We start from the raw sequence: 26510 nt of genomic DNA, 5'->3' as shown, positions 1-26510 counted from the left end.
AGAAATACATATTTTTTTTTACTTCACCAGGGCACCTCAAGAAAATTACATTCTCCGCGATCCACCCTGCTTCTTCACTTTCTGTTCCAGTCCAATTTACCATACGAGCTTGAACGTAGCCCCACTCACTCCTTCTTCACTTATGGATGTATGGTGCATTGTTAATGATGTTCCAGGTTTTGTTAGAAGCCCAGCACAAAATGCCTCTGACCTGCCTGTTTCGTCACTGGTCAGATCGACTACACTAAATGTATTCTTAACAAGCTAAATAGACAGACAGACAGTTAGATAGATGGATAAATTGTACTTTATTGGGTTTGTTACAGAAGCTCTTTAATGAAATACATACATCAATAGTTAAATAAACATATACATACAAACACTCTATGTTCTGAACACACACCAAAATGACTAAAATGAAAGAAATCTTCTGACTTGTATGTCACAGTCAAAGTGAGGCATTATACAGACGTATCGCTGTTGGTATAAAGCAGGGGTGCCCAATGCGTCGATCGCAAAGGTAGTGCAGGTAGATCGCGTTGCATTCAAAAATTGTTTTTAAACGTTAGTCTATCATATATCCTCCCTACGGCATTAGCCACTTGATTGACATACAGGGCGGCCAGTCTGAGATCTCTTCTCTTCTAACACACTGGTCAACCTGCACTCAGGATCAAACGCGCGAGCTACTGCAAAACTCCGGCTGTGATCTAGTTAGCTTTCCAATTTATATCGACTAAAGAAGGGATTTTAAAAAATTGTTTGGGGAGGGTATGGGCTGGATGTGGAATTTTGAAGAGGATTTTTTTCTCACAATGTCACAATCGAAGTGCGTTTGTCTGATCTGTCAATCTATCATTGCTATTCCAAAGACAGGAAAATGTGGAAAGGCATTTTGGAACTGTTCATAAAAACTACAAAACTGACGTCCTTCCAAAAAGCGATCTGAGAAAGAGAAAGGAGAGGGAACTAAAATCGCAGTTAATCGGGCAGCCGTCAATTTTCACATGGCTGAATTCAAAAGCTAATTGACTGCATTGTTCGGCTCTACTTATTTATGCGAGTCAGCCTTTTCCCACATGACGATTATTAAATCCAAATACTGTAGTGACCATAAATGTATTGAATTGTTATTGTGCCATAAAGGTTATTCAGTTACGGCTGTCCGAGTGAAACCGATGGAGAAGGTGACATGACAGAGACATGACAATTAAATACTGCACTAAAGAAGTCAATGTCAAACATGTGGAGCGTTTTTGGCATTGGGGCTTTTAGATATTTCAATAGTGACAATATATTTCCATCTTTTGAAAAGCAGTCCTTTTATCAATGTTTTTTAGTGTATTCATGTTAGTGACTTCTCTCCATTATAAAAAAAATCTTGGAAGGTTGGAAGGAGACTAGATGTGACTTTTTCAGAGAGATACTTTCATGTCCTGTGAGGCGAATCTTTGTGCCAAGAGATTTTACCAGGCTTGTGGCCGGAAATAAAAGGCAAAGAGTAGATGACAAAGTAGAACGATGTAATGGATTCAAAAACATTGTCGTGGTACACATGCAGAGCAGGTTAGAGATAATGAAAGTAAAAAAAAATTCGAAAATATCAAAAAATAATGGCAAAGATCGCATTAGCGCAAACAAACAAATAACGGAACAGCGAAAAGAGATCGAATATTGTTCAGATTTAAACTTTAAGTCAGAGACTTGTTGATTGTCTAATTCGTGTTGCCATCAGGGAAAAAAAGTAGTGTTTCTTCCCAATGAAGATGCATATCCCCAAGAATTAAAAGATTTGTTTGGTAAAAGTGAAATCCCGCGAGAGAAATAATTTCTCATTTGTGTGAATGCTATTGTCAGACACAGTTCGTGTAGAGAGAAAGAAATGATATTCACTTATGGGTAGTTATATGTTGCGTTGTCATAATGTAATTCCAAACACGGAATCAAAATTCAATGCCCAATGGAAACAATCTGCTGTCATCACTTACACGTCTGCACATTTGTTTATTTCACTTGCCTGGAAGAATTGTATTTTTGGTTAAACCATCAGGAGATACAGTTGTTGCGTTACCTTTTTCTTGGTCTGTTCCTTATAGCAGTTTACCAATCTTAAACATCCTTCGAAGTGTACCATGCCAAAGTCAATCCTAGGGTGGTCTCACTTTACCCTCTTATTCTACAGATCTACATTTTAGTCATTTAAATAGTGGGGTACATTTTTTATTTTTTAATCCTCGTTAATTATTTTGAATTTTCCTTTTGATTTTTTTTGAAGATGCACATTTTTTTATTAAAATATTTAATTACATAAAATGCACTGTTGTTATCTGAATGCTATTCTGTATAAATTGTACTTTTGGTATATAGCAGCAGTAAAAACTGGGTCCTAGAGAACTATAAAGATAGACTACATCAACAGGATAACTCCTAATCACATAAAACAGTGTCAGTTTTGCCATAGAAAGTCCAGTAGGGCCATCCCAGAATTTTCCTAGATGTGTGCAGACTTCACACCTATCACATCACAAACAAAACAATTGGAAAGTGCTGCCTGCTGTGCCTCGAATGGCATCCGATCACTGAGATGACTTCTGACAAGCGTCATTACTGGGTGATGTAGTTTAATCTACAAAAGTGCAAAGTGCTGGACGCAGGCAAAAGGAGCTTCAGGTATAAATAGAGGATGGGAGCACACTGTCCTAAAGGAAGTGACATCTGAAAAGGGTTAAGGAATTTATGTTGATAGGAGAGGTAGAAATACTCCAGAGAAGAGGGACAAGACTGATTCCAGGACTGCAGGGGATGAGCTATGAAAAAAGATTAAAAGAGCTGAGCCTTTTCAAATTAAACAAAAGGAGATTAAGAGGACTGCGGTGGGTTGGCACCCTGCCCAGGATTGGTTCCTGCCTTGTGCCCTGTGTTGGCTGGGATTGGCTCCAGCAGACCCCCGTGACCCTATTCGGATTCAGCGGGTTAGAAAATGGATGGATGGATGGATGGAGATTAAGAGGAGACATGATTGAAGTGTTTAAAATTATGAAGGGAATTAGTACAATGAATCGAGACCGTTAATTTAAAATGCATTAAGCAAAAAAACAGGGACACAGTTGGAAACTTGTCAAGAATAAACTTTATACAAACATTAGGAAGTTCTTCTTCACACAGAGAAGCACTGACACGTGGAATCAGCTACCAAGTAGTGTGGTGGACACTAAGTCTTTAGGGACTTTCAAAACTCAACTTGATGTTTTTTTTAGAAGTATTAAGTGGATAGGACTGGCAAGCTTTATTGGGCTGAATGGCCTGTTCTTGTCTAGATTGTTCTAATTTTCAGACATTTTTGTCATCTAAGCACTGTGCAGAGGCTGTTACAAATGCATATACAATGTTAGGTTATATCTTAAAAATTATTGTGTGCAGTTCTGGTCACCACACTACAAGAAAAAGATAGCAGCACTTGAGCAACCAAGTGCATCCCAGGACTGAAGGACATGTCATACTCTGAAAGACTGGGTGAGTTAGTCTCAAGCAGAGGAGACTCCATAGGGACCTAATCCAGAACTTCAGAATTCTCAAAGGCAGTGATAAATTAGATCTAAACGCTGAATCACATACTTCAGGACACCAGTGGAAATTATGGAGAAGTGCATTTAGAACTGAAGCCAGGAAGCACTTCTTTACTCAAAGAGTTCTGGGAATTTTGAACAAACTACTGAGACTTGTAGTCTAAGCAGAAACCTTGACAGCCTTTAAGGAGTATCTAGATGAGATGCCGGGACAGCTTAGCTTTTAGCTAAACAGACAAGCTTGATTGACTGTCATTTGTCAAATCTCTTATGATCTTATCAACTGACAAAACAAAGCCATATAGAGTTAAGTTTTGCTCTGGAAAATCAGTTGGCCATGAACTGTCTAAATTGAAACAGTGACACCTTGAGATAAGAATCAAATGGATTTAAGTTGAAAAAGGACAAGTCACAATAACACAGAAAGAACTCGCAGACTACACATTGCATGAGTTGAACTGCACACTATGCATCCACTGAGAGCACTTACTACTGTGAGGTTAAGCTCCAGCTTTATAATGCAGTGGTGAGGCCTCATCTGGAGTACTGTGCTCTGTTTTGTTCTCCTGGCTACAAAAAGGACATAGCAGTGCTAGAAAAAGTCCAGACAAGAGTGACTAGGCTGATTGCAGGGCTACAGGGGTTGAATTATGAGGAAAGATTAAAGGAGCAGAGCCTTTACAGTTTAAGCAAAAGAAGTTTAAGAGGTGACATGATTGAAGTGTTTAAAATTATGAAGGGAATTAGTCCAGTGGATCGAGACTGTTATTTTAAAATGAGTTCATCAAGAACACGGGGACACAGTTGGAAACTTGTTAAGGGTAAATTTTGCACAAACATTAGGAAGTTTTTCTTTACACAGAGAACCACAGACACTTAATAATAAGCTATCAAACAGCGTGGTAGGCAGTAAGACTTTAGCAAATTTGAAAACTTGACTTGATGTGTTTTAGAAGAATTAAGTGGATAGGACTGGCGAACTTTGTTGGGCTGAATGGCCTGTTATCGTCTAGATTGCTGTAATGTTCAATGCAAGGCTGGCAAACTGTTGAAAAAAATGCTTTTCTATTCGCATACTTGCTCATCCACACCGAGATTCTATGCTTCTTTGAAACAGGAGGATCATACTGCAGACTTCTTTTCCACATTGGGGAAGGAGCACACGTAGGCCTCCTTGATGTCTTTTTAAATTAGCTCAACGCTTCAATCAAGATGCAGCTTAATGTCTTGTGAATGAATTGGACTCTTTATACCTCTTTGCTGGTATGTGCTGCATTTCCTCAAAGTGGTAACATTCAATCTGAACGTAGAAACATGACTAAGAAAACGAAACAACAAAAAAATCATTTTAATGAAGGCAATGACCTTCAAGTCCTATCACTAAACAGAAGAGTTCAAGTCACACGTGCATACATGCCCCAAGTGTATACAGTGACCACTGCAGAGCCAACAGAGCTAACCCCCCTTAGACAAAATCAGGTTGGCAGCACCAGACTCAAAGACACTTTGAAATACTACAAGAAGCAATATTTCTCTAGATAAGAAATTAAATTAAGTGTTTGACACAGAATAGGAAAAAATTGCTTAAGTAGACCAAGCTGACGGTTGTTATAAACATTGTAATGATAAGTTATTTTACTAAGGGGAGCTTATTATTAATTTGGTGGAGGTCTGTGCCACTGACTTTTACTGCAGACAAAATGCTAAGGCTAAACGTTGCTTAATATTTCATGTTAGCACTTACTGATTTGTCTTATTCTTTGCAGGTTCCAATACTATGTCCAGTCTGCAATAACTGGATCAGTGAAATTTTGTCACATCACAACAACAAGAAAGGCCAAATCTATTGGAACAATTGCATCCCTTATCATTGGTCTAAGGAAAAATGGGAAGTGGCCAAGGTAAGACAAGCCTTAGAATAAAGGCATGAGGTGCAATCCAATCATTTTAGACTGCATTTGAAGACCACTCTTCACTTACAGCTGTCTTTCCTGTGTCACACACCCATCCTTCGCCTGGGTCACTCTCTCGCATGAAGGAAATTTACTGGTATAATGAGACTGTGTGTTATTAGGCCACAGGCTTTGAATGAATTTCACCAGGATGAAGGTAACAGGTACAAAGAAAGAAGCCTGAGTGGCATTAAAATTTAGGATCCAAACACCGTAATGACTCTGCCTTCAAAGTTTATAATCGTAATCAAAATGTTTGTCTTGTTTTCAGCCTTAACTTCTTAGTCAGGGTATGTAAATGGTAAGGAAAAAATCTGTCTGATTTGAGAACTTTAGATTCAGAAAAGGCTTATACATTACAATTTATGCTTTGGCTGTCAGATGTTCTGCATGTAAGCCTATGTTTTATTCTTAGCTACATCTCACTATCATAAAAAAAAATCTTGGAAGGAGGCAAGATGGGATTTTTTCAGAGACATACTTTCATGTCTTGCAAGACACCAAGAGATTTAACCACACCCGGGGCCGGAAATAAAAGACAAAGAGTAGATGACAAAGTAGAACGTCGTAAAGAATTCAAAAATGTTGGCGCGGTACACATGCAAAACAGGTTAGATATAATGGAAGTACGAAAATTCGAAAGTCTCAAAAAACTGACAGTAAAGATCGCATTAGCGCAAACAAATGAAAATCATTACTCAGTGAGAACAGGCATTTCAAAGTCTTTTGTGCACTTCGTTGTAATGAAAGTATCTGCTGAATGTACTTCGTAATAACGAGATTTCTATAGATTTGCGTCATATGGGGAAGCTGTCGGGACCATAAAAATACTTCGTTGTAATGAAAATTTTGTTGTAAAGATATTCGTTGTAACGGAATTTTACCTGTATAATAAAAACTTCCCTCATACTTTAGGCAGCTTGTTTGAATAAGAATAGCAACTGATAAACTGTGTCTTGAAAATCTATTGAAGCTATTTTCTCATTTTCTTTTATTTATTTACCCATCCAGCCATCATGTATACTTTGACCAGTTCAGTGTCATAGTGGCTAGTGCCTGTTCTGGGAAGAGGCGGTTGGAAACCAACCCAGGACACCTTCAGTTAGTAACTAGTTATTCTCTTAACAGTCCTGCCATACTTCTGCAAGCAAAAACACATAGAAGACAGGTATGGGTTCTTATTTAGCCCCCATGCTGTTGTTGCCCTCAGTTAAAAATGCCTTGATCAGTCATAAAATACGTTGTTTGATCTGTGTCTGTGTCCCATAATAATTTCAGTTTAAAAGCTTATGTCTTCAAGTAATACACTTTACAAGTGAAATGCTCAAGAGAAATCTCTGTGTTTTGAGCATCCATGGCCTATAAAAATGTATTTATCCGTTTGGAAGTTTTAACTTTTTATTATTATTCAACATTGAATCGCAGTAGTTATAATTTGACTTTTTGACAGTGATCAACAGAAGAAGCTTTTATTGACACAGTGAAAACATCTCCGCAATGTAGTCTAAATTAATTACAGACATAAAACACAAAATAACTTATCCCATAAAGTATTTGTCCTCTTTAATATGACACGACTAAATCCTCACTAGTGCAGCCAGTTGGTTAGAAGTCACATAATTAGTTCAGTGGAGATCACTTGTCTAATATAGTCAGATAGTTTCAATTGATTGTGGTATGAATGCACCTGCACTTGGAAGGCCCAGTATGCAGTGAGACAACCTACAGTAGTCACTGTGTATCTCATGGAGTCCAGTTAAAACAGTCATTAAGAAATGGAAAGAGTACGGCAGAGCTGTAAATCTGTGCAAGGAGTTGACAAGTGAGAAGACCATCAAGAGACCATGAAGAAGTTGCGAGCTCAAGCGGCTTAGACTAGAGAGACTGTGATGTTGCCTGGGTGCTTCAGCTGTCACAGCTTTATGGGAGAATGGCAAAGAGAAAGGCACATGACATCTCAGCTAGAGGTTGCCAGAAGGCACAAAGGAAACTCATAAAGTCAGATGGAAGAAAAGTCAATGGTCTGATGATACCACATTGGAGGTTTTTGGCCATCAGACTAAACGCCATGTTTGGCTTAAGCTAAACACTGCATATCATCAAAAACATGTCAACCCCTTTGTGAAGGATGGTGGTGACAGATTCACACTGTGGGGATGCTTCTCAGCAGCAGGCTTGGGAAGGCTTGTGAAGACAGGGAGTACATACTGGGACATCCTGGAGATCTGCATGAAACCTGCACCTTGGCGGAAGATTTGTTTTCCATCAAGACAACAACCTCAAACATAAAAGACAAAGCTACACTGGAAAGAATTAAAAATGGAAACAATGTTCTGAAGAGTTCAGACCTCAATCTGATTGGTAATTTGTGGCTGGACTTGAAGAAGGAAGCTCCCTCACAATTTCCATGTAACCTGACAGAACTTGAATGGGGAAACATTCCTGTGTCCAGATGTGCAAACTGATTTAGGGAGACCTGTACTCACAAACTCAAGGCTGTCATGGCTGTTGAAGGAGTATCTACTAAATATTGACTCAAAGAGGGGGACTATTTCTGCAGTGAATTTATCTCACTTTACAGAGATCTGTTTTCACTTGGACATTAAGGAGTCTTTTTCTATTGATCAGTGTCAAAAAAGCCAAATTAAATCCACTGAGATTCAGAGATGTCAACAATAAAATGTGAAAACTTCCAAGAGTATGAATGCTTTTTAAAGGCACTGTAATCAGTCTAGAGCAGGGGTCCTCAATCACGGTCCTGGAGGGCCGCAGTGGCTGCAGGTTTTTGCTTCAACCCAATTGCTTAATAAGAAGCACTTATTGCTCAAATAACACTTCTGCTTCACTTTAGTTGTTTTGCTTGTTCAGATTTTGGACTCTTATTGCTTATTTTAGTGTTAAACAGCTGTATTCTTGGTTTTTAATTGCTCCTAATTAGCAATAACATGCAAATGACAAAAGAGAGCAGCATTTCTCCATTTAGCTTGTTACCATTTACACCTGTGTGTATTTATAATGCACTATTGTGTTTAATTAAACACTTAGAAGGAAAGTGAAGAGAAAAAAGTGAAGGACTGAGAATTACTCATCTATTTTAGCCTTAAAATCATTTAGATGATATCCTTAGAAAGGGGAAGAAAATCTAGGATATGAGAATGACCTGGCAAAGCAGAGTTACAGCACTAACAAGCCATGAAATTAAATTATTGGCAAGAATTGCTTTCTAATTAAGCAACCGGGTTAGAACAAAAACCTGTAGCCACTGCTGCCCTCCAGAACTGCGATTGAGGACCCCTAGAGCTAGGGTCAGTATTATTTTTACTTGTGTATGAAACGTTTCTAATTTCCATCTCTCTTCAATGTGTGCTACAGGTGTATATGCCAAAGGGGAACACGAAACATTCCGCTGAGAATGAATTTGATATTTCTGCTGTCTTGACCTACATGAGCAACTGTAAATACTTTACAAACATGGTGAAAAATAAAAGGTTGACAGAGGTAAAGAAATTCCTATATACCTTAAACATATTGAGTCTTCTTTGCTGCTATGATCTTGACAGTTTTGGCAGTTAACAGTCAGTTTTTTTTTTTGTTTTATAATCCACTGGATCATTGCAAGGTGGAAAACACCAGCAGACCAGGCGTCAGCCTATTACAGTGGCCACTCACAGAGCCTCTCCTGTGCGGGCCCACTTTACAGATGCCAGTCAAGCTGACCCATACATCTTTGGGAGAGAGGAGAAAAACTGCCACCCAAGGAGAATTTGTAATATCACCAAAGATAATGGCTTGGCCTGGAACTGAAATTAGAGCTCTGCACCCTTGTACTGCCTTAGTGTCTGATAGCATTTATCATTATTTCTTTGTCATTTATCTTTTTTTCTGATGAACTCTTTAGTTGATATTGCACTTGTTTCTTAGCATCCAAGTAAAGTTTCTTAAATACAAATCTGTCCACTGCAACTTTCTTTTATGCAGTATTGATAGTTGTTTTTAATGTAGACATGTCAATCAGTGTCTTCTGTTTACATTTGTGTAGTCAAGAAAAAGACCACTGTATACTTCAGTGTGCAGTAGAAGACATTTAAAGTTAAAAAGTACTATTATGATGAAATTAACTTTGTGAGCAGGTGCCCAGCTAGCAAGTGATTGCCAAAGGCAAGGGCATCACCAGTTCAAAACATAGCACAGCAAATGTCAATGGAAGGCATCTTGCAGGAAAAATCACATCCATACTAATTACAGGAGAAGTCCTGTTTGTGTCTGTATGGGAATGCTGAGGCCGCTGTGGGATGGCAAGTCCCACATATGTGCCATGTGCCCTGGAAAGACAACAGGCAGGGGCATCTGTAAATGTGGGAAAGTGTAGCAGCCTATCCCCAAACTGTTAAAGAAAAGGTCACTCAGTAAATGCCAGTGTTGCCGGACTTTCTTCCAAGAAGGAAAATGAGGCCAGATGTGACTAAACCACCTGGCCGCTAGTGAACAAACAATCTCAGATGGGAATGTTTGGGGCTTTACTGATAGTGCAGGCTGGGAAGCTGCTTAGGAGACCCAAGGATTTAAGAGCAATTAAAGGCTTGGAGCTACAGGGACATCAGGAGTCACTAGAAGGAGTCCTAGACTGATGGCCTCGGAGAAAACCTAAGGCAGTCCTGACTCCTTGGGCTTGGACACTGTAAGAGGGTCTTTGAGAACAGAGTGGAACAAAGGGTCAGGGTCTGAACGGATCGAGGAAAAAAGAGAGAACAGGACATGGGAGGTGAAGGGAGTGCTTGGAAAGTGAATAAGCCAGGGGTCCAAGACGTGTTAGTTAAACCAAGGGCAGCAGCAAGTTTTTTTAATTTGACTCTTTGTACTAGGACTTCATCTTCTTCTTTTTTTTGTACATCCCTCCATGTATTCGTTTTTGCAAGAAAAGCACAGTTTTGTTCCTTTGCGTTTCCTGGGAGTTGTTCTGGGTCTGCAGGGCTGCCTTGAGGGACCTCTCCAATCACAGTGTGCTTTATTTTTTCTTACAGTTATTTATACATCTCCATCATATCTAAAACACAATGCTAAAATTTGTATGTAATAATATGTATATGCCTATAGATGAAGCACTAAAATTGTTAAAAAATATATTCTTTTGAGGGTTCAAAAGGAAGAAACGTTATCACCAAAAAAGGTCTGGGGTTCCACATGGAAGACCCCATTTAATACTGGTAAAAAGAGTTCAAAGAAAAAGGCAGACAAGGGTGCAAAGCACATTAAAGTGGCCTTCAGAGCTCTCTGACTTCCATCAAAGCTTGTTCCACACTGAGTGCTGAATTCCGGGCGGCTGGGCTGCTGCTTATATAGCAATGGCCTGGAAAGGGCGGAGCTATTGGCAGGAAATGAAACTCAATAACTAGTCCTCTCAGGAATGAGCCTCAGAACTGCGGGAATAAAGGAACAGTAAACAACAGCACCCTCTTTCTGTTCGGGGTGGTATTGTTGGAGCTTGAGGTGCCCTGAAGATGTCCCCTGAACACACATGTTACAGTTCACATACATGGTGTATCATATTGTTAGGAAAAATAATTAATTCCTTTTGATTTTCAAACATTATCACTCACCCCCACAATGACAAAATATTGACAATTCCCTGTAAACTAGTCAGTCTTGAGGTCCCTTGACGTGTAGATGTCTCTGGGATGCTCCCAGCTGGACTACTCTGATGCACATCTACAATGTGTTTGCTTGTAACAAGAAGTTAAAATGTTCCTTTGGTTTTTGATACCACAGCTGTGTTTTCCTATAAACTGGTTTACTTCAATACAGTTCACACCTTGTGGCATTTTATAAGTATGTTTCTCCCGACACTTATTTTGTCAACAACAATAGTTGTTTACTTATAAATATAGGACTTTATAATGATCTGAATAAACTGTTAAGAAATTAAATTTGATGGCAGTTACAATCTCTGTGAAATGGCTCTTTTTGTATGACATGTGTGCTGAATACTTTTCCAAAGGAAGTGTCCCTTAATGTGACATCAGTAGGCAGCACAAAGTATTTTCAGATTAATTCATTTTACTAGATGTTTGCTATATGTATTATAAATGTCTAACTATTTAAATTTAATACAGGTGACCTATGTAAGAAATCAAATGATGCATTCTGCCACAATGAAGGTCAGTACTCAGGACATGACGACACATATCAGCAAAGTCCAAGCACTGCTTAAGGAGCTCCAGACTTGTGTGCCTGAGCTAAAAGAAATTGACAATGAAATTGTTAAGGTAAGTAAGATGACCCTAAGTTATTGACTAGGGTTTAGTAATTGTAGGGTATAGCGGGGATGCCCAGCACTGTCTGGAATGGCATAAATTGCAGGTCCAGTCACTTAATTCCTCAAGGAAAAAAATGTTAGGCCACAAACCAAAATTTCACTGACAAAGGGAGCAACTTTGCCTATCAGTTCCAAGTCCCGACTTGGTCACATCCCTTATAAAGCACAAGTGAGGTTTCTGAGTAAACGTTCTCTGGAGGAAAAATTTCAGAAAGAAACATAGCCTATAATCTTTGTATGTAAAAATAGGGAATCTGTGCCAAATTTGGCACAGATAAGCTCAATGGTGTGGATATTGTAGTGGAAAAAACTTTCCTCTGTTATCAAAAGATGTCATTCATAAGACCAGATGAAAACGCAGAACGGTTCTTTATTTGTACAGAGATATACACAAATGTCTCAGTCCATGGAGTTAGCATTAATACAATTCATTCCCTTTTATACTTTTCTGTTACCATTACCTTATCTAATATATCATGTCATCTGACTCTTAATATGCAGAATTCTATCCTTTTATCCAATCATCTGTTGCCGCCAGTAACTTCATATACATGTCGATTCTTCCATTATTCTAAACAATGCTTCGTTAACAGAGCTGTCCTATGGGTTTACCCATTGATCTTATCACAGTTTAATAACAGAGGTTTTTGGGCCTTCTCGCTAGTTTGTTCTCCCCTTTTAAGGGGGTTTTCATCACTCATCTACTTCATTTTAATCTTAGCAACTATCTTGGTGGCTCCTCTAGATGAGAGAAAAGCCTCACGTGCCCAAGCTTTAAGCTGCGTTTAGTTAACCCTTTAGTTACCTTGAGTCCTTTTCCTTATGCTTTTAATAATCCATTTTTACAACTTCATTTAAGTATATGCTTATATTAAATTGTAAAAATTAGCATGTATTTGATTAAAATTCTTTAATATGCACACTGGACAAGCATACATTCAGCTTTATATATCAAATAGGACCACAGTCAGTAAAGGCTTACCACCAACAGCAGCTATGCTTTTCTTCATAAGAGTTTATTTCTTTTTTATTAAAATTGTATTGACTGCTCTAATGTTCTATTGTTGTAACGTTCTAATGTTCAATACAGTATATCGCAAAAACAATTAAGATTTGCAAACATGAACTACACTAAAAACCTTCACCCTAACTGAGAAAACTGTTTTTCTTCAGAAGAGTATGCGTCATTTGGTTTGTTAATCTTAGTACAATGTGAATAAGAGCTGAGTTATGGGGCAGCAGGTTAAAAAAAACAAGAAAAACATTTGAACTGTGTATTTTTTTATCATAACCAGGTATTTTGAAACTTGGAAACCTGGTAGCGGGGCCTCCTGAATAAGTGCAGAGAAGTACACTTTTAAAATGCATGCCTAGGAGGACTGGCAAAAGGCAATATATAGTGCACCAACCCACTGGATGGCAGAGCACAGATAGGAAGAGACTTTGTCCATCTCAGAGTTGCAACGACAAAAGCCATAAGCAAAGTTCTAATATTGTTTGCTCCATAGCCCAAGAAGAAACAAGGTCAAGAGGAAGAGTGAGAGAGGGGAGTGTTGAGGAAAAGTAATGCTTGATGATAACTGATAGGTGAGGACATTAGTGGTCCACCCTCTTATAGGGAGACTGATAGCTGATTTCTAGTTTGGTCTGTAACTTTATTGTATGTGTGCCCCCAATGGAGTGACACTGAGGTTTGTATTTATTTTTCAAAAAACACACCATTCCTAATGTATTTGCCTCCTTAGCATCATTCTCAGTGTGGAAAACTCCACAGATTTACCACCTACTACTACCCTGCAAAGGGAAAAAAAAGACAATTTCTACAGATACCAACACACAGTTTCCTTGTATGTCTGATGTGAGGTATGCTCAATTAAATAAAGAAAACTAGTTAATTTTGGTCTTTGTGATCATTTCAGAAATAAAATCTTGGGGTAGTCCAGTACTAAAAATGGAAAGTGTAATTTACAATGTAATATAATTGAAAAGAGGAGACAAAACAACATCAACACCCTGGTGACCCCATATAATAAAAATAATGCAAGGAAAGATATGCAACAATTTGCTGATAACATCCTTTCTGATGGGACCTCAGAAGTGAACTGGATTCAAAGTGGCCATGCTACCGGTCATACAGGTTCCAGACAGGAAGGGGCGGGTCCAGGAGGGTGGATAACAGAAGTGACGTCAGTGGTGGAGCAGTTGTCAGTCTTCCATTCTGCAGAGGAAGGCAGAAAGAAGGCATTAGAACACAGCGCAAACTTCTGGCTTGGCACATAATTACTGTCACCTCCTATTTGCACACACGTGATATAATGTATTAGAATTAATAGTTTAAGTGAGCATATATATGGAGCAACCAGTAACTGTACTATGCAGCTCTGTCAAATAGCAAAGCTCTTCAACTTTAACGCAAGATGAATTTTTGAAATTTCCAATCAGATTACAAGGTTAACATATTGTAAAAGCAACTTTGCCAATGAATACCGAAAGAAATTGTATTTAATTCACAGCATTTTAGAGAGAACACTAAACAGTGTATAGGAAACACTTGTACTATAATTGTTTTGTCCTTCCAAAAGTGTGAGATTTTGATAAATGTTTTGTTTATACGTACATATATGTATGCAATGCCTATAAAATGTATTTTGCAATTAATTTATACCACACTGAATAACCGTGGATTTCATTTAACTATTTTGACACAAATTAGCAAAAAAGGCTCCTCAGTGTCAAAGTGAAAACAAATCTCTGCAAAGTGGTCTAAAGCAATTACAAGTATAAAACATACAAATAATTCATTGCATAAACATTTGCCCCCTTTAGTAGATGCACCTTTGCCTGCCATGTCATGCTTATGTCTGTGTGCACAGGTCTCACTCAGTGTTGCACATCTAGACGCTGACATTTTTTTTTCCATTCTTCTTTGCAAAACTGCTCAAGCTTTGTCAGGTTGCAGGATTATCATGAGTGGACAGCCTCAAATTCTCAATTGGGTTGAGGTCTAGACTTTGACTCAGCCATTCCAGGACATTAACATTGTTGTTTTTAATCCACTCCTGTGTAGCCATGTCTTTATGCTTGGGCTGTTGTCTTTTCTCCCTAGACGCAGGTTTCTTGCAGACTGCATCAGGTTTTCCTCCAGGATTTCTGCGTATTTTGCTGCATTCATTTTACCCTTTAGCCTCACAAGCCGTCTATGGCCTGCTGTAGAGAAGCATTCCCACAGCATTATGTTGCCACCGCCATGCTTTATGCTGTGCTTTAGATCATGTGCAATGTTCAAACATGCCTGAAAACGTTTATTTTGGTCTCATCAGACCACAGATCCTTCTTCTAGCTGACCTCAGAGTCTCCTGTGTGCCTTCTGGTAAAATTTTAGAAGTCATGTGCATTTTCTTTGTGGCTTACTCCTTGCCACTCTCCCATAAAGTTGTACCTGGTGAAGCACCCAAGCTTCAGTTGTTGTCTGCACAATCTCGCCAGTCTCAGTCACTGTAGCTTGTAACTTCTTCAGAGTTCTCTCAGTGTCCTCCCTCACCAGTCTTCTACTTGACGATTACTCACTTTTAGTGGATGGCCTGCTCTAGGCAGATTTGTAGCTGTGATATACTCTTTCCATTTTTTTATTGACTGATATAACTGAACTCCAATGGATATTCAGTGACTTGGGTATTTTCTTGTATCCACCCCCTGACTGGTGCTTTTCAATTACTTTTATTTCAGAGTTGCTTAGGGTGTTCATTTGTCCTCATGGTTTAGGTTAAGCCACCATATTGATGTACCACAAGGTGGACCTTCCACATAAAAGTGCAATTATACCACAACTGCAGACAGTTGATCTTCATTGAACTAGTGATGTGACTTTAAATTAATTAATTGGCTGCACCAGTGGGGGTTTAAAGGGGATGAATACATATGGGATCTGTTACGTGTGTTTTATATTTGTAATTAATTTAGATCTGTTTTCACTTTGACAATAAAGAGTTTTCTGATCAGTGTCAAGAAAGTTAACTTAAATCCACTGCGATTCAATGTGGTATAAGAATAAAATGTAAAACCTTTTTATAGGCACTGTCATTTCAAAGTAATAATAAAAGTGGTTCCTCTTGTAGCTGCAGACAACTGAACTGAATTTATTCTTCGAAGAAATGAAGCCTGAGCTCTCAGATGGAATGCAGGTCATTAACTCAGTACTGGACAAACAGAAGTTTCACGATTTGGAACAACAGATACTGAAGGAAAAGATTGAAATATTGACGTTGAGGCTGGAAGAAACCAAAGATGGCGCAGTTGTAAGTGCTTTCTTTGTCATCTTTGCCATTGAATAAAATCAGAATGAAGTGCAAAGCACACATGCTGCATTATGTGTCAGTCATCGCCATTTTTAATCACATCTTCTTCTTTTGCTAAATATCCATCACATTATGTAAATGACTATATCATCACACAGACAGTAATTAAATTCAGTGCAGCCAACACAATACCAGCTTACCTATTCAAATAAGAAGAAAATTTCACTCAAAATTTTATTGTTTTCATCATTAAATAAAGGACTGGACTCTGGCAGAGCATAGTGTTATCTTAATTTTTTCTTGCAGAATTTTTAAAATGATTTACCTCCTATTCTAAGGAATGTGTAATTATTGTTAAGACTAAGACTCCTATCTCAATTTATGTTAAAACAAATCTTCATTGAAAAACAGTTTTTTTCCCATTAATTTGAATGCCTCTTTCTTATAGTCAATGATAATTGATTTGTAAAGGTTGACTCTTCCCCTATTTGTTACCTTGCCACTGTCAATTTTAATATTCAGATAAATGCAGACAAACCGTAAAGATTCTTGAGAAAGCCGCACATGCAGTTTCTTTATTGAAATGACCACAATCACTCTATTTAATCCATTACTTAATAATGTCGTAAGTCATTTACTAATCCCAGTTAGTCCAGTCATAGGGACACAAGCAGCTGGAGACTGTCCAAATACTGTCTGGTAGAAAGAAGAAATTAAGCAATCCTGGATAAGCTGCCAGTCCATTGGAGGGCACACCTGTTCATGCAGTGCTAGTTTAGTATTGAGAATTACCTTAGTATACATGTCTTTGGAGAAAAACTCACATAAACACCGGGAGGATGCTAAGAAAAATACAAGCAATGAATGGCTTTGGATTCAGAAACAGTCTGCTGTAGCCGTGAGACAGCAGTCATAACAGACATGGCATCATGCCACCCATGTCATTCAAAGCTGCATAATGCACTTGTGAGGCTGATTTGGAACATCTTGTGCAGTTTTGGCCTTTATATCACAACATGGACAAACTAGTGCCAGAAATGGTCCAGAGAAAACTAATAGATTAATTCTTGGACCACTAGGTATGAAGACAGACTTGAACAACTGTTTCTCTGTGCAACTTTTACAAAAACAAGAATAAAAAGAAGAACCGTAGAAGGTTTTGATACTGTAAGAAAATAAATCACTTCATATCAGTTGCTATTTTGATATGCCATAAGAAGACACAGTAGTAATATTGTGACATGTACAGAATACAGTGCAATTCTAACCAATATGCAACAAGGCAACACTCAGTAGCACTATGATAAACAAGAATGTACTGTAGTAAAATTCATAATGTCATTGTACTGAGTACAAAACCCAAATCAGTTTATCTGAGATAATCCTTACCCCATTCAGTTATGTTCTCGGGTCCTCAAACCTTAAAAAAAAAAACATGTGGAACACCAAAGGATTTAACTATGCAGCGTAGAGATGGTGAACATTCAGAGAAGTTAGACCCTTATTATAGTGTTTAAATACACTTTTTGTAAAGCTTTCTACTTCAGCAGCATGGCTCTAGTATAGATAGATAGATAGATAGATAGATAGATAGATAGATAGATAGATAGATAGATAGATAGATACTTTATTAATCCCAAGGGGAAATTCACATAATCCAGCAGCAGTATACTGATACAAAGTAGTATATAGTTTGTTCCAGATTTAAACCATCAGTCAAAAGTCTGGAGTCACTCAGAAAGGTACTGTACATGTTTTTGAGAGAAATTGATACTATTTTTATCATACAATTAAATAATACATATTATACAATACATATACAATTAAATTGATTTAAAAATATAGCTAAGGCATTTATAATGTGTAATGTCTTACAGCTTGAAATGACTGATTTGTAATTTGTTATTCACATATGGTGACTAAGCTCCATTTTCAGCAGCAATTCCTTTAGCAGCAATGGCCAACTCCTTTGAAGTCAGCATCCTGGAGTAGTCTTTCCTCTTTGGTAGATGACACTGGTATTTGTTGTGTTTTTATTGAAGAAAACAACTGAGGATGTTTGAGACATTTGTTCCTCAAACTAAGATCATCCTCTGTGATTATCTTATCCTCTTATTTCATTTTGGCTATTTCTGAACCTAGAACTTTAGGAAGGCCAGTACCTTGTGACACACATGAACATCATAGTAGGTTTCAGTTGTGCTAATGCAGTTAGAATGGTTTCTCTAATTACCAATTAGAATTAACACATAACTAATTAAGGATAAGTTAAGAGAATTGACACTTGAAGGAACTGCTGCTGAAAATGGGGCTTTACAGCTATATGTGAACAATGCTTGAAAAGCATTCTTTTTAAGCAGTATAAACACTAGTAATGCCTAAGTTACAGTATCTCTGTATAATAAAAGAAAATCTTGAGATAAGACAAGACTATTTTCAAGAGATTTTTTCAAGTCCCGCCTTCCTTTCAACCATTTCTGGTTAATGGCCCACGCCCACGGTCCTCTCACCTCTCATTCATGTGAATGCTTTTGTCAGACACAGTTCCTACACTCTCACCTCTTATAGATTTTTAAGTTTTCCTCACTTTAAGTTCCCAATAAAAGAAGACATATTATGTCCAAATCTTATTTAAGAATTTCATCCCGAAGGGTTATACGGTCAATCCTAGCACCAAGAAACGATGAAGTCAAACGAATTAAAGCAAAACTGGTTACACGGCAAATTGGTTAAAGTGTATCAATAGATTATGCTGAAACAGTTGGCTGTGATGTTGCGGAAGATGAAAACATCAACTTGCAATATCCTGTAGAATATCTACAAATGTTAACACTGTCTGGTCTTCCACCAGCCGAATTACTATTGAAAGAAGGATGTATCGTAATGTAATTGCGTAATTTATGTATGAACGATGGGCTTTGCAATAGGACAAGATTAGTTGTATTCAAAATTGGTTGAACAATTCTGACTTGTAAAATTTTAACAGGCGATAAGAAAGGTAATGTAGTACAGTTTCCGCGGATAACATCAGACACCAAAGGAAATCTTGAAATGCCATTCGTAGTGAAACATATACAGTTTTCCGTTAGAATAGCTTTTGTTATGACAATTAACAAATCACAGGGACAAACATTAGAAAAGTCAGTTTATTTATTAGAGAGAAAGAAATGATATTCACTCACGGGCAGTTATACATTGCATTGTCACGATGCAACTCCAAACACGGAATTAAAATTCAAAACGATGTTGACGAAAAGTTAATTCCAAATATTGTTTTTACTGAAGTTTTACAGTAAAAGTCTAAGTTTAAAAAGTATTTGCGTGTTAATTTCAAAGCCAAACAGAATGAAAACATAAAACGCAACGAATACCTCTAACGAACATGAAACATAATTTTCTTTTAATTTATTATGTTTTACTATTTTTTACTATGGTTAATTACTCAACGTAATGTAAAATAGTTAGGTCTATCATGCATATGTAACAATTCCCATGAAAATAACAATAGGTCTAAATTGTACATCCCCTACCCCATACGTGAGTGGCAGAGCCACAAAGTGGTTAGCGCGTAGCGCCTGCCCGGGGGTTGGCGAGCGAAACGAACAGGGGGAAGAGCCCCCTAGTATTTTAAAAATCAATGTAATGATATCTTGATAAAAAATGTATCCATTTCTATCAATGACAAACTTTTGACCGGTAGTGTACATGACTTTTTTGTGTGAAAAAAGGGATTCCTAGTTAGCATCTTGAATGCAAATTTTACGATGTCTTTAAAAAAATTATGCCTTGGTTTATTTTTATTTAAATACTGTACAAGGCAAATTAAAATTCATGTCATAATGCATAATGTAACATAGCATTACCAAACACGCTTAATTGTTCAAGAATACTGTAATACATGCAGCCATACACTTTCCTGTTGGTGGTCACAGGATTTTCTTTGCGACCACTGAGGTGTCGGTGTTTACCAAATTTGAAGCATTTCCTGTAGGTACAACCTGACAGAGAAAGAAACTGCCTGAATAATGTTATCTGTGACAGCCATTAGAGGACAAAAGAATAATAACTTATCAAAGATAAAACCACGGCAGTCTTACTGCTTTGCTGTACTGGAATATTTAAAGTGAAAATTTACAATCATTAATAGTTTACTTTTTAAAAATCATTATATCTGTGATGAAGTATATTGCCATCAAAGAGAGTTGCTATGCCCTTTTGGACTATTTTATAGTATCTCTTGCATGCTAAATGCTGAATAGGATACTTTGAAGAGTCCACTGTGCATTTTAGCCAATGACATACATTTTAGGCTGATTGTAGAAACAATTTTGCATAGGATATTAATCTCTAAAACACTACTCACTGAGGTTTAACTGTCACTATTGCTATTTATGTTTAGTTTCATTCCTTCATGCTGCTTGTTTTTTTTTTGTTGCCTCTTTCTGCCATAGCTTCCTTTCTACTGCCACTTCATCAGTTAACAATGTCAGCTACAGTTAAGAAGTAGACCTGAATAACACACTTCTCTGATCATCACACCCTGCATTTTAATTTAATTGAAATTTTATATATAAAGAATTCTTTAAAACAATTTTTGTTTTGAAACATGTAAAATATAACAATTTATTAACATGAAAAGAATATATAAAAATGACAGAAACATTGTATATTTCATATTACAACTATAAAAAGGAACCCTACTACTCATTGCTTCCATTTCCCAGTTTCTGCTATAAGAAGAGAGTAAATGTTTCCTGCTGTCTGTGGATATTTCATATGTTATAAAGTAATTCTTGACTGTTATTTGAACACTTGCTCTGATTTCAGCTGCCCAAAGGATTTCTGTTCTTTTCACACTTTGACAGAGAGTACCAATTCATGAGCTAAGACTTATGCACATAATGATTTTTATTGTTTAAAGTTAAATGTTGCCTTTTGTTAACTGTAAACAGAATGCTAATATATAAAATTAGAAAAATCATATTTTTTTTCAGAATCAAAAAGAGCTCAGTGAACTGAAGGAATTTCTAGAGAATAACAAAGACCTGCTGGAGCTGCTGAATCCATACATGGCTAAACTGGATGAAATTCAAGTGAAGGTGACGCAGCATGATGAACAGCTCGATGTTCTGGGGGTGAAGGTGGACAGACTGGAAAAAATATCTGAAGGTGAGAAAGGTGGCAGGTGTCTGTAGAGCACCTCACCACGGTCATGTGATGAAATTTCACTTATAATAGTAAAGTAGTAGGCCATGCAGCTAAATTTGTTGTGCTCCTTGATGGTTTTGATTGTGAAAGAAATTTCACAGTGTGTTATTATCAAGAATAATAAATATGGAAGCGGAAATGGAATTACAAAACTAGGTGTTGTGACAGATAGGGGGCGCTATTGCTCCCTTGAACCCTTGTCCAATACGCCAGACACCAGATAAAAGTCCAAATGTTGACTTTATTCAAACCGCACAGTGCACAAAGCACCCTCTTCTCCACAATACTTATTCAATAATCACAATAAACAATTCCTCCACTCCCCGACGCGTTGCCACACTTCCACCCAGCTCAGCTCGACACTCTGGTGTCTTTCTCAGCCTTTTATATTCCCTGACCTGGAAGTGTTTCCAATCCTTCAGTCCATGATTCCTTATCAGTTCTGGGTCAGCTAAAAAGTCCTTTTCTTCATCCCGGAAGTACGTCACTTCTGCTGTCGCTTTGCCTATGACGTATTTCTGGGTTATAGGGCACATATGACTCTCTGGGCCTCCCTGCAGCATCCACTGTTGGCCCCTGGGGTATCCAGCAGGTTTGTAGGGGTTAACTCCATAGTCCATGATTCCTGTTGGTATCTGGGTCACCTCCATGCTGCAGGGAGAGCTCCGTCTGGTTGCCTGGGGGTATTGGCCGTGATGACAAGCCGGCCATAGACCACAGTGTAAATAGACATATCTTCTTAATAGTAATATAATGTCAGTATCAGTCTGTAAATAACTATAAGTTAGTCAGCATCAAATAGGAATGCATGATATCATATACAGTAAAAACTAGCAATATCCCCACAGGAGGGCTACAGACATGTGTATGTGCCAGGGAGAAGGAGACTTAGTGTCATATAAAAGAAGAGGAGTTAATACAGTTTTCAGAGCTGGGGGAGCTCTGATTTAATTTTTTTCCAAGTATTATGCTATGTTTTTCTGTTTTTTTCTATATCATTCTAGGTTTTGAAATGCCCAGGTTCTAAACCTGAGGTTAGTTTTCTGTTTAAAATTTATTTAAAATAGTTAAATTACTTCTGCGTCTTTGCCATCACCATTTTTTTTTTCATGGACACTGATGATTTTTGGCTTTGTTGCTGTGATGTGGAGACCTATTGCTGGGCCGCTATTTTAAAAGATTTATTGGAAGAAAACCAGATAAAGCATTTGTTGAGCATTGAGATTACCGTTAAGAAATTATACCTTGTGGTTGTTTAGCAGTGGCAAATAAAATCCTGTGTGGGTAGAAGGCAGAATAAATCAAATAAATATCAAACAATTCTTGAAGCTAATGTGTCAGTGAAGAAAGTGAAACTGGAAAGATGTTGGATATTTTATCAAATACATCATTAGTAACACTTTAGTTTAGGTACTGCAAAAATGCATCTATCACTCATTTACTGTTATATAACAATTTAATAAAGGCATCTTTTGGTGTTCATAACTTTCATCAAACATCAGTAGATCGGCAATTTACCTCTGGGCAGTGTAGCATAGTGACACAATGGTAAAATAAGTTGTTAACATAAAGGATTCACAGGTCATATAGTAAAAATAATATCAATAGAAATGTGTCTCAGTTAAACCTACTTAGACCACTCCAAAGTGAAGTTTTGTTAGTAGGTCACATTGCAGAGATGAATGAACTATACACCTATCCAGCGACTGGGGATCATCGAATAAGATACTGTAAGAATCCAGTATCATTCCACCACTCTTGGCTTCTTTTCCAGAGTAGAAATATGAAGGAAGTGTGGAACGGGATAAGGATTGTCACTGGCTTACAAGCAGGCTGTAAAACATGCAGATGAAGGGAACAAGAACAGAGCTGGCATTCTTGTTAGTACAGCCCTCCTTTAACATTGCCTACTTCTGTGAGCAAGCTGAAGAGGTTCAGGAATCCTAACTGCCATCTGCACACTATACAAACTTCCCCTACAATGACATCACACCTGTGGTCTCCAACCCACCTCTAGTCCCTGGACTGTGTATCTCTGCTGATCACGTGAGGTGAGTGCTGGGAAAACTCTGCATAAACAAATCTTCAGGGCTGGATGGAATCAGCCTCATGGGGCTGAAAACATGACAGTCAACTCTGCAGGGTCTTTCAGCACCTGCTCTCCCTTTCTCTGAATTTGCAGAAGGTTCCCTAGCTGTGGAAAACATCCAATGTGGTCCCAGTGCCAGTGATCACAAGGACTTTAGACCAGTTGCTCTTGCTTCATTCATGATAAAGACCTCCTGATCTCAGAACATCTGAATCTTCTGCAGTTTGCCTATCAGACATATAGAGGTGTGGAGGATGCTCTCATCTACATGCTCAACAGACCCGACTTCCACTTGGACAAAGCCGGCATCACAGTCAGGATAATGTTCTTTGACTTTTCCAGTGCTTTTAACATAATTCTGACTCATCAACAGAGGAAAAAGCTGAAGGCTATCAATCCTGTTTCCCCCACCATCTCCTGGGTCATGGACTTCCTGACCAACAGACAGCAGTTTGTTAGGCTCATGGACAGTGTTTCAAAAATGGTTGAATGTAATACTGGAGCACCTCAGGGAACTGTCCTGTGACTACCTTCCTGTTCACCCTGTACACATCAGACTTCCGTCACAATACCAGCGTTTGCCATGTATAGAAATTTTTAGTTAACTCGTCCATCATAGGCTGCATTAATAATGGAGATGAGTAAGAGTGCAGGAAGGCTGTTGAAGACTTTGTCTTGTGGTGCAGGGACAACAACCTGAAACTCAACATCAGCAAGACAAAAGAGCTGGTGGAGGAGGAGGAGGAGGAGGACACAGAAGTGACGCAGAACTACAAGTACCTAGGGGTCCATATAAAAAACAACAAACTTGGCTGGTCTGACAACACAGTGGCACTGTATAAGAAGGGCCAGAGCAGACAGTACTTCCTAACGAGACTCGGGTCTTTTGATGTGTGCAGCAAGATTCTGGAAATGTTCTGCCAGTCCATAGTATCCAGTGTGTTGTTCTACACTGCAGTCTCTTAGGGATGCAACCTGTGCTCAAAAGAAGCACAATGCCTGAACAAACATATAAAGTAAGCCTGCTCCATCACAGGGTGAACCCAGGACACATTGGAAACTGTTGTGGAAGACAGGATGGTGGCAAAATTGGATGCCATCATGACAAATCCCCTCCATCCTCTCTTGGAGCACATTTAGCCACAGGCTCATTCTACCATGTTTTGCTATGAAGCGCGTTTGGGGGTCTGCTATTAGGCAATTCAATGTTTCCTCCCGATGTACTCATTACGTGTATTTATCAAGTTGTTGATTAATTGATTGGCTGTATTATCTGCCCTGTGAGTTTGTATTTGTGTTTATTATGTTTCTGCTGCTAAATGCATCTGAATTTCCCCATGGGAGTTAAAACTTTAATCTAACCTAATCTAAATTTAAGGTGATACCATATTTACTGTTTTATTTTTTCAGTGTGCTAAATTCAGTGATTAAATACTAAATGCTCATCAAGATGTACAGGGCCGGATTTAGACTTGATAAGGCCCTAAGCTATTTGAGACGTGCGGCATTGGGACAAATAATGCTGTAGTATATTTAAGTATATATGACAATTGCTCACTCGGACAATTTGTTTTGGGGGCCCCCAAGAAGGCGGGGGCCCTAAGCTATAGCTTGTGTAGCTTATACGTAAATCCTGCACTTAAGATGTATAAATAAGTTAACCTGCTACACTGTAAAGTACAAGTCAAAAAAAAAAAGAGAATACATTTACATATTCACTAAAACAAGGATGCATACAACTACATCTCCTTAGTGCATGGTGCTCCGTACAGCTAAAATTCCATTTTATTACATGGGTACAGGATGGGTTTGTGGGTAAATGTAAATTTGGTTTTGAAGATTTCTGAATATTTATTTGAATTATGTCTTTCAGAGCCAATTTTCAGTGTTCCTGTACTTAAAAACAAGAATCATCTACTTGAACTTGCACAGGAAAAACGTTGGCCTATGCCAGACTTCTCTTCTATTAGGCACACTCATGGTAAGGAGTTTGTCATTTTTTTCCTTCTTAAACAATTTGATAGATTAATGTTCACAATAATTCCTTGTGTTAGATGGCAACTGTTTCACCTGTGCAGTGCTTCATTTGGGCAGAGTACAGTTCCAGACAGATATCTTAGTCTAATTGCAAAAGACATTAAAATGCAGCTCAGCAGAAGATTTCAATTTTCCAATCCCAACCCATTTATCCAGTTAGGGGTTGTGGGAAGTCTGGTGCAAGTAAAGGGTACTGGGAACACAAAATGCTGTGACTAATGAATGGCTAGAATCATTAACCAGTTGGACTGCAGAGAACAGTCTGGTGTCTTTTGTGTATCTCACAAAACAGAGAAAAAGAAAATGCTGAAGAATGATACCACCAAGGGTGTGCCATCCAAAGCAGGGTGACCAAGTGTACTTCCACTTGTGATTGGCCAGAAATTGCTCAGGGCCTTACCTCCTGCCACTACTACTGGCTTAGAGATGGTGAGCAGCTATGGTGTGCAAATTCCTCAGACACCACTCATGTTCACGGTGGCGCAGTGGTAGCGCTGCTGCCTCGCAGTTAGGAGACCCGGGTTCACTTCCCGGGTCCTCCCTGCGTGGAGTTTGCATGTTCTCCCCGTGTCTGCGTGGGTTTTCTCCGGGCGCTCCGGTTTCTTCCCACAATCCAAAGACATGCAGGTTAGGTGGATTGGCGATTCTAAATTGGCCCTAGTGTGTGCTTGGTGTGTGGGTGTGTTTGTGTGTGTCCTGCGGTGGTTTGGCACCCTGCCCAGGATTGGTTCCTGCCTTGTGCCCTGTGTTGGCTGGGATTGGCTCCAGCAGACCCCCGTGACCCTATTCGGATTCAGCGGGTTAGAAAATGAATGGATGGATGGTTTTTTATGTTGGAAACTAATTGGTTTCCTCTGTTAGTTGAGCTGAGGTTTACTCATGTCTGGTTTTCTTTGTGGCCAGTGTCAGAAAGCACAGAACAAAAAGTCACATTGTTTTTCAATCACCAACAGAAGACAAGGCCAGTTAATTGAGGAGGCTGATGATTTATATCCATTTATGTCCACCAGTCTTATGTGTCGTGTCCAGCTGCTTTCACACTCTTGAGTC

General features: G+C 38.4%; 1 protein-coding gene across 5 annotated transcripts in view; it reads left to right on the top strand.

Moving 5' to 3' along the window:
* The window catches only part of LOC120523627, a 96887-nt gene that overhangs the window by 695 nt on the left and 69682 nt on the right, over positions 1–26510 (top strand). For all 5 annotated transcript variants that reach the window (XM_039745096.1, XM_039745097.1, XM_039745098.1 and 2 more), the window contains exons 2-7: positions 5333–5467; positions 8891–9016; positions 11629–11781; positions 15947–16126; positions 21121–21295; positions 25297–25404. In XM_039745096.1, the coding sequence (XP_039601030.1) occupies positions 5333–5467; positions 8891–9016; positions 11629–11781; positions 15947–16126; positions 21121–21295; positions 25297–25404 (877 nt within the window). The remainder of the gene's footprint in view (positions 1–5332; positions 5468–8890; positions 9017–11628; positions 11782–15946; positions 16127–21120; positions 21296–25296; positions 25405–26510) is intronic.

Source organism: Polypterus senegalus, chromosome 2 (assembly GCF_016835505.1).
Source record: "Polypterus senegalus isolate Bchr_013 chromosome 2, ASM1683550v1, whole genome shotgun sequence".
NCBI lineage: Eukaryota > Metazoa > Chordata > Cladistia > Polypteriformes > Polypteridae > Polypterus > Polypterus senegalus.
This window is presented reverse-complemented; position numbering and strand designations above follow the sequence as displayed.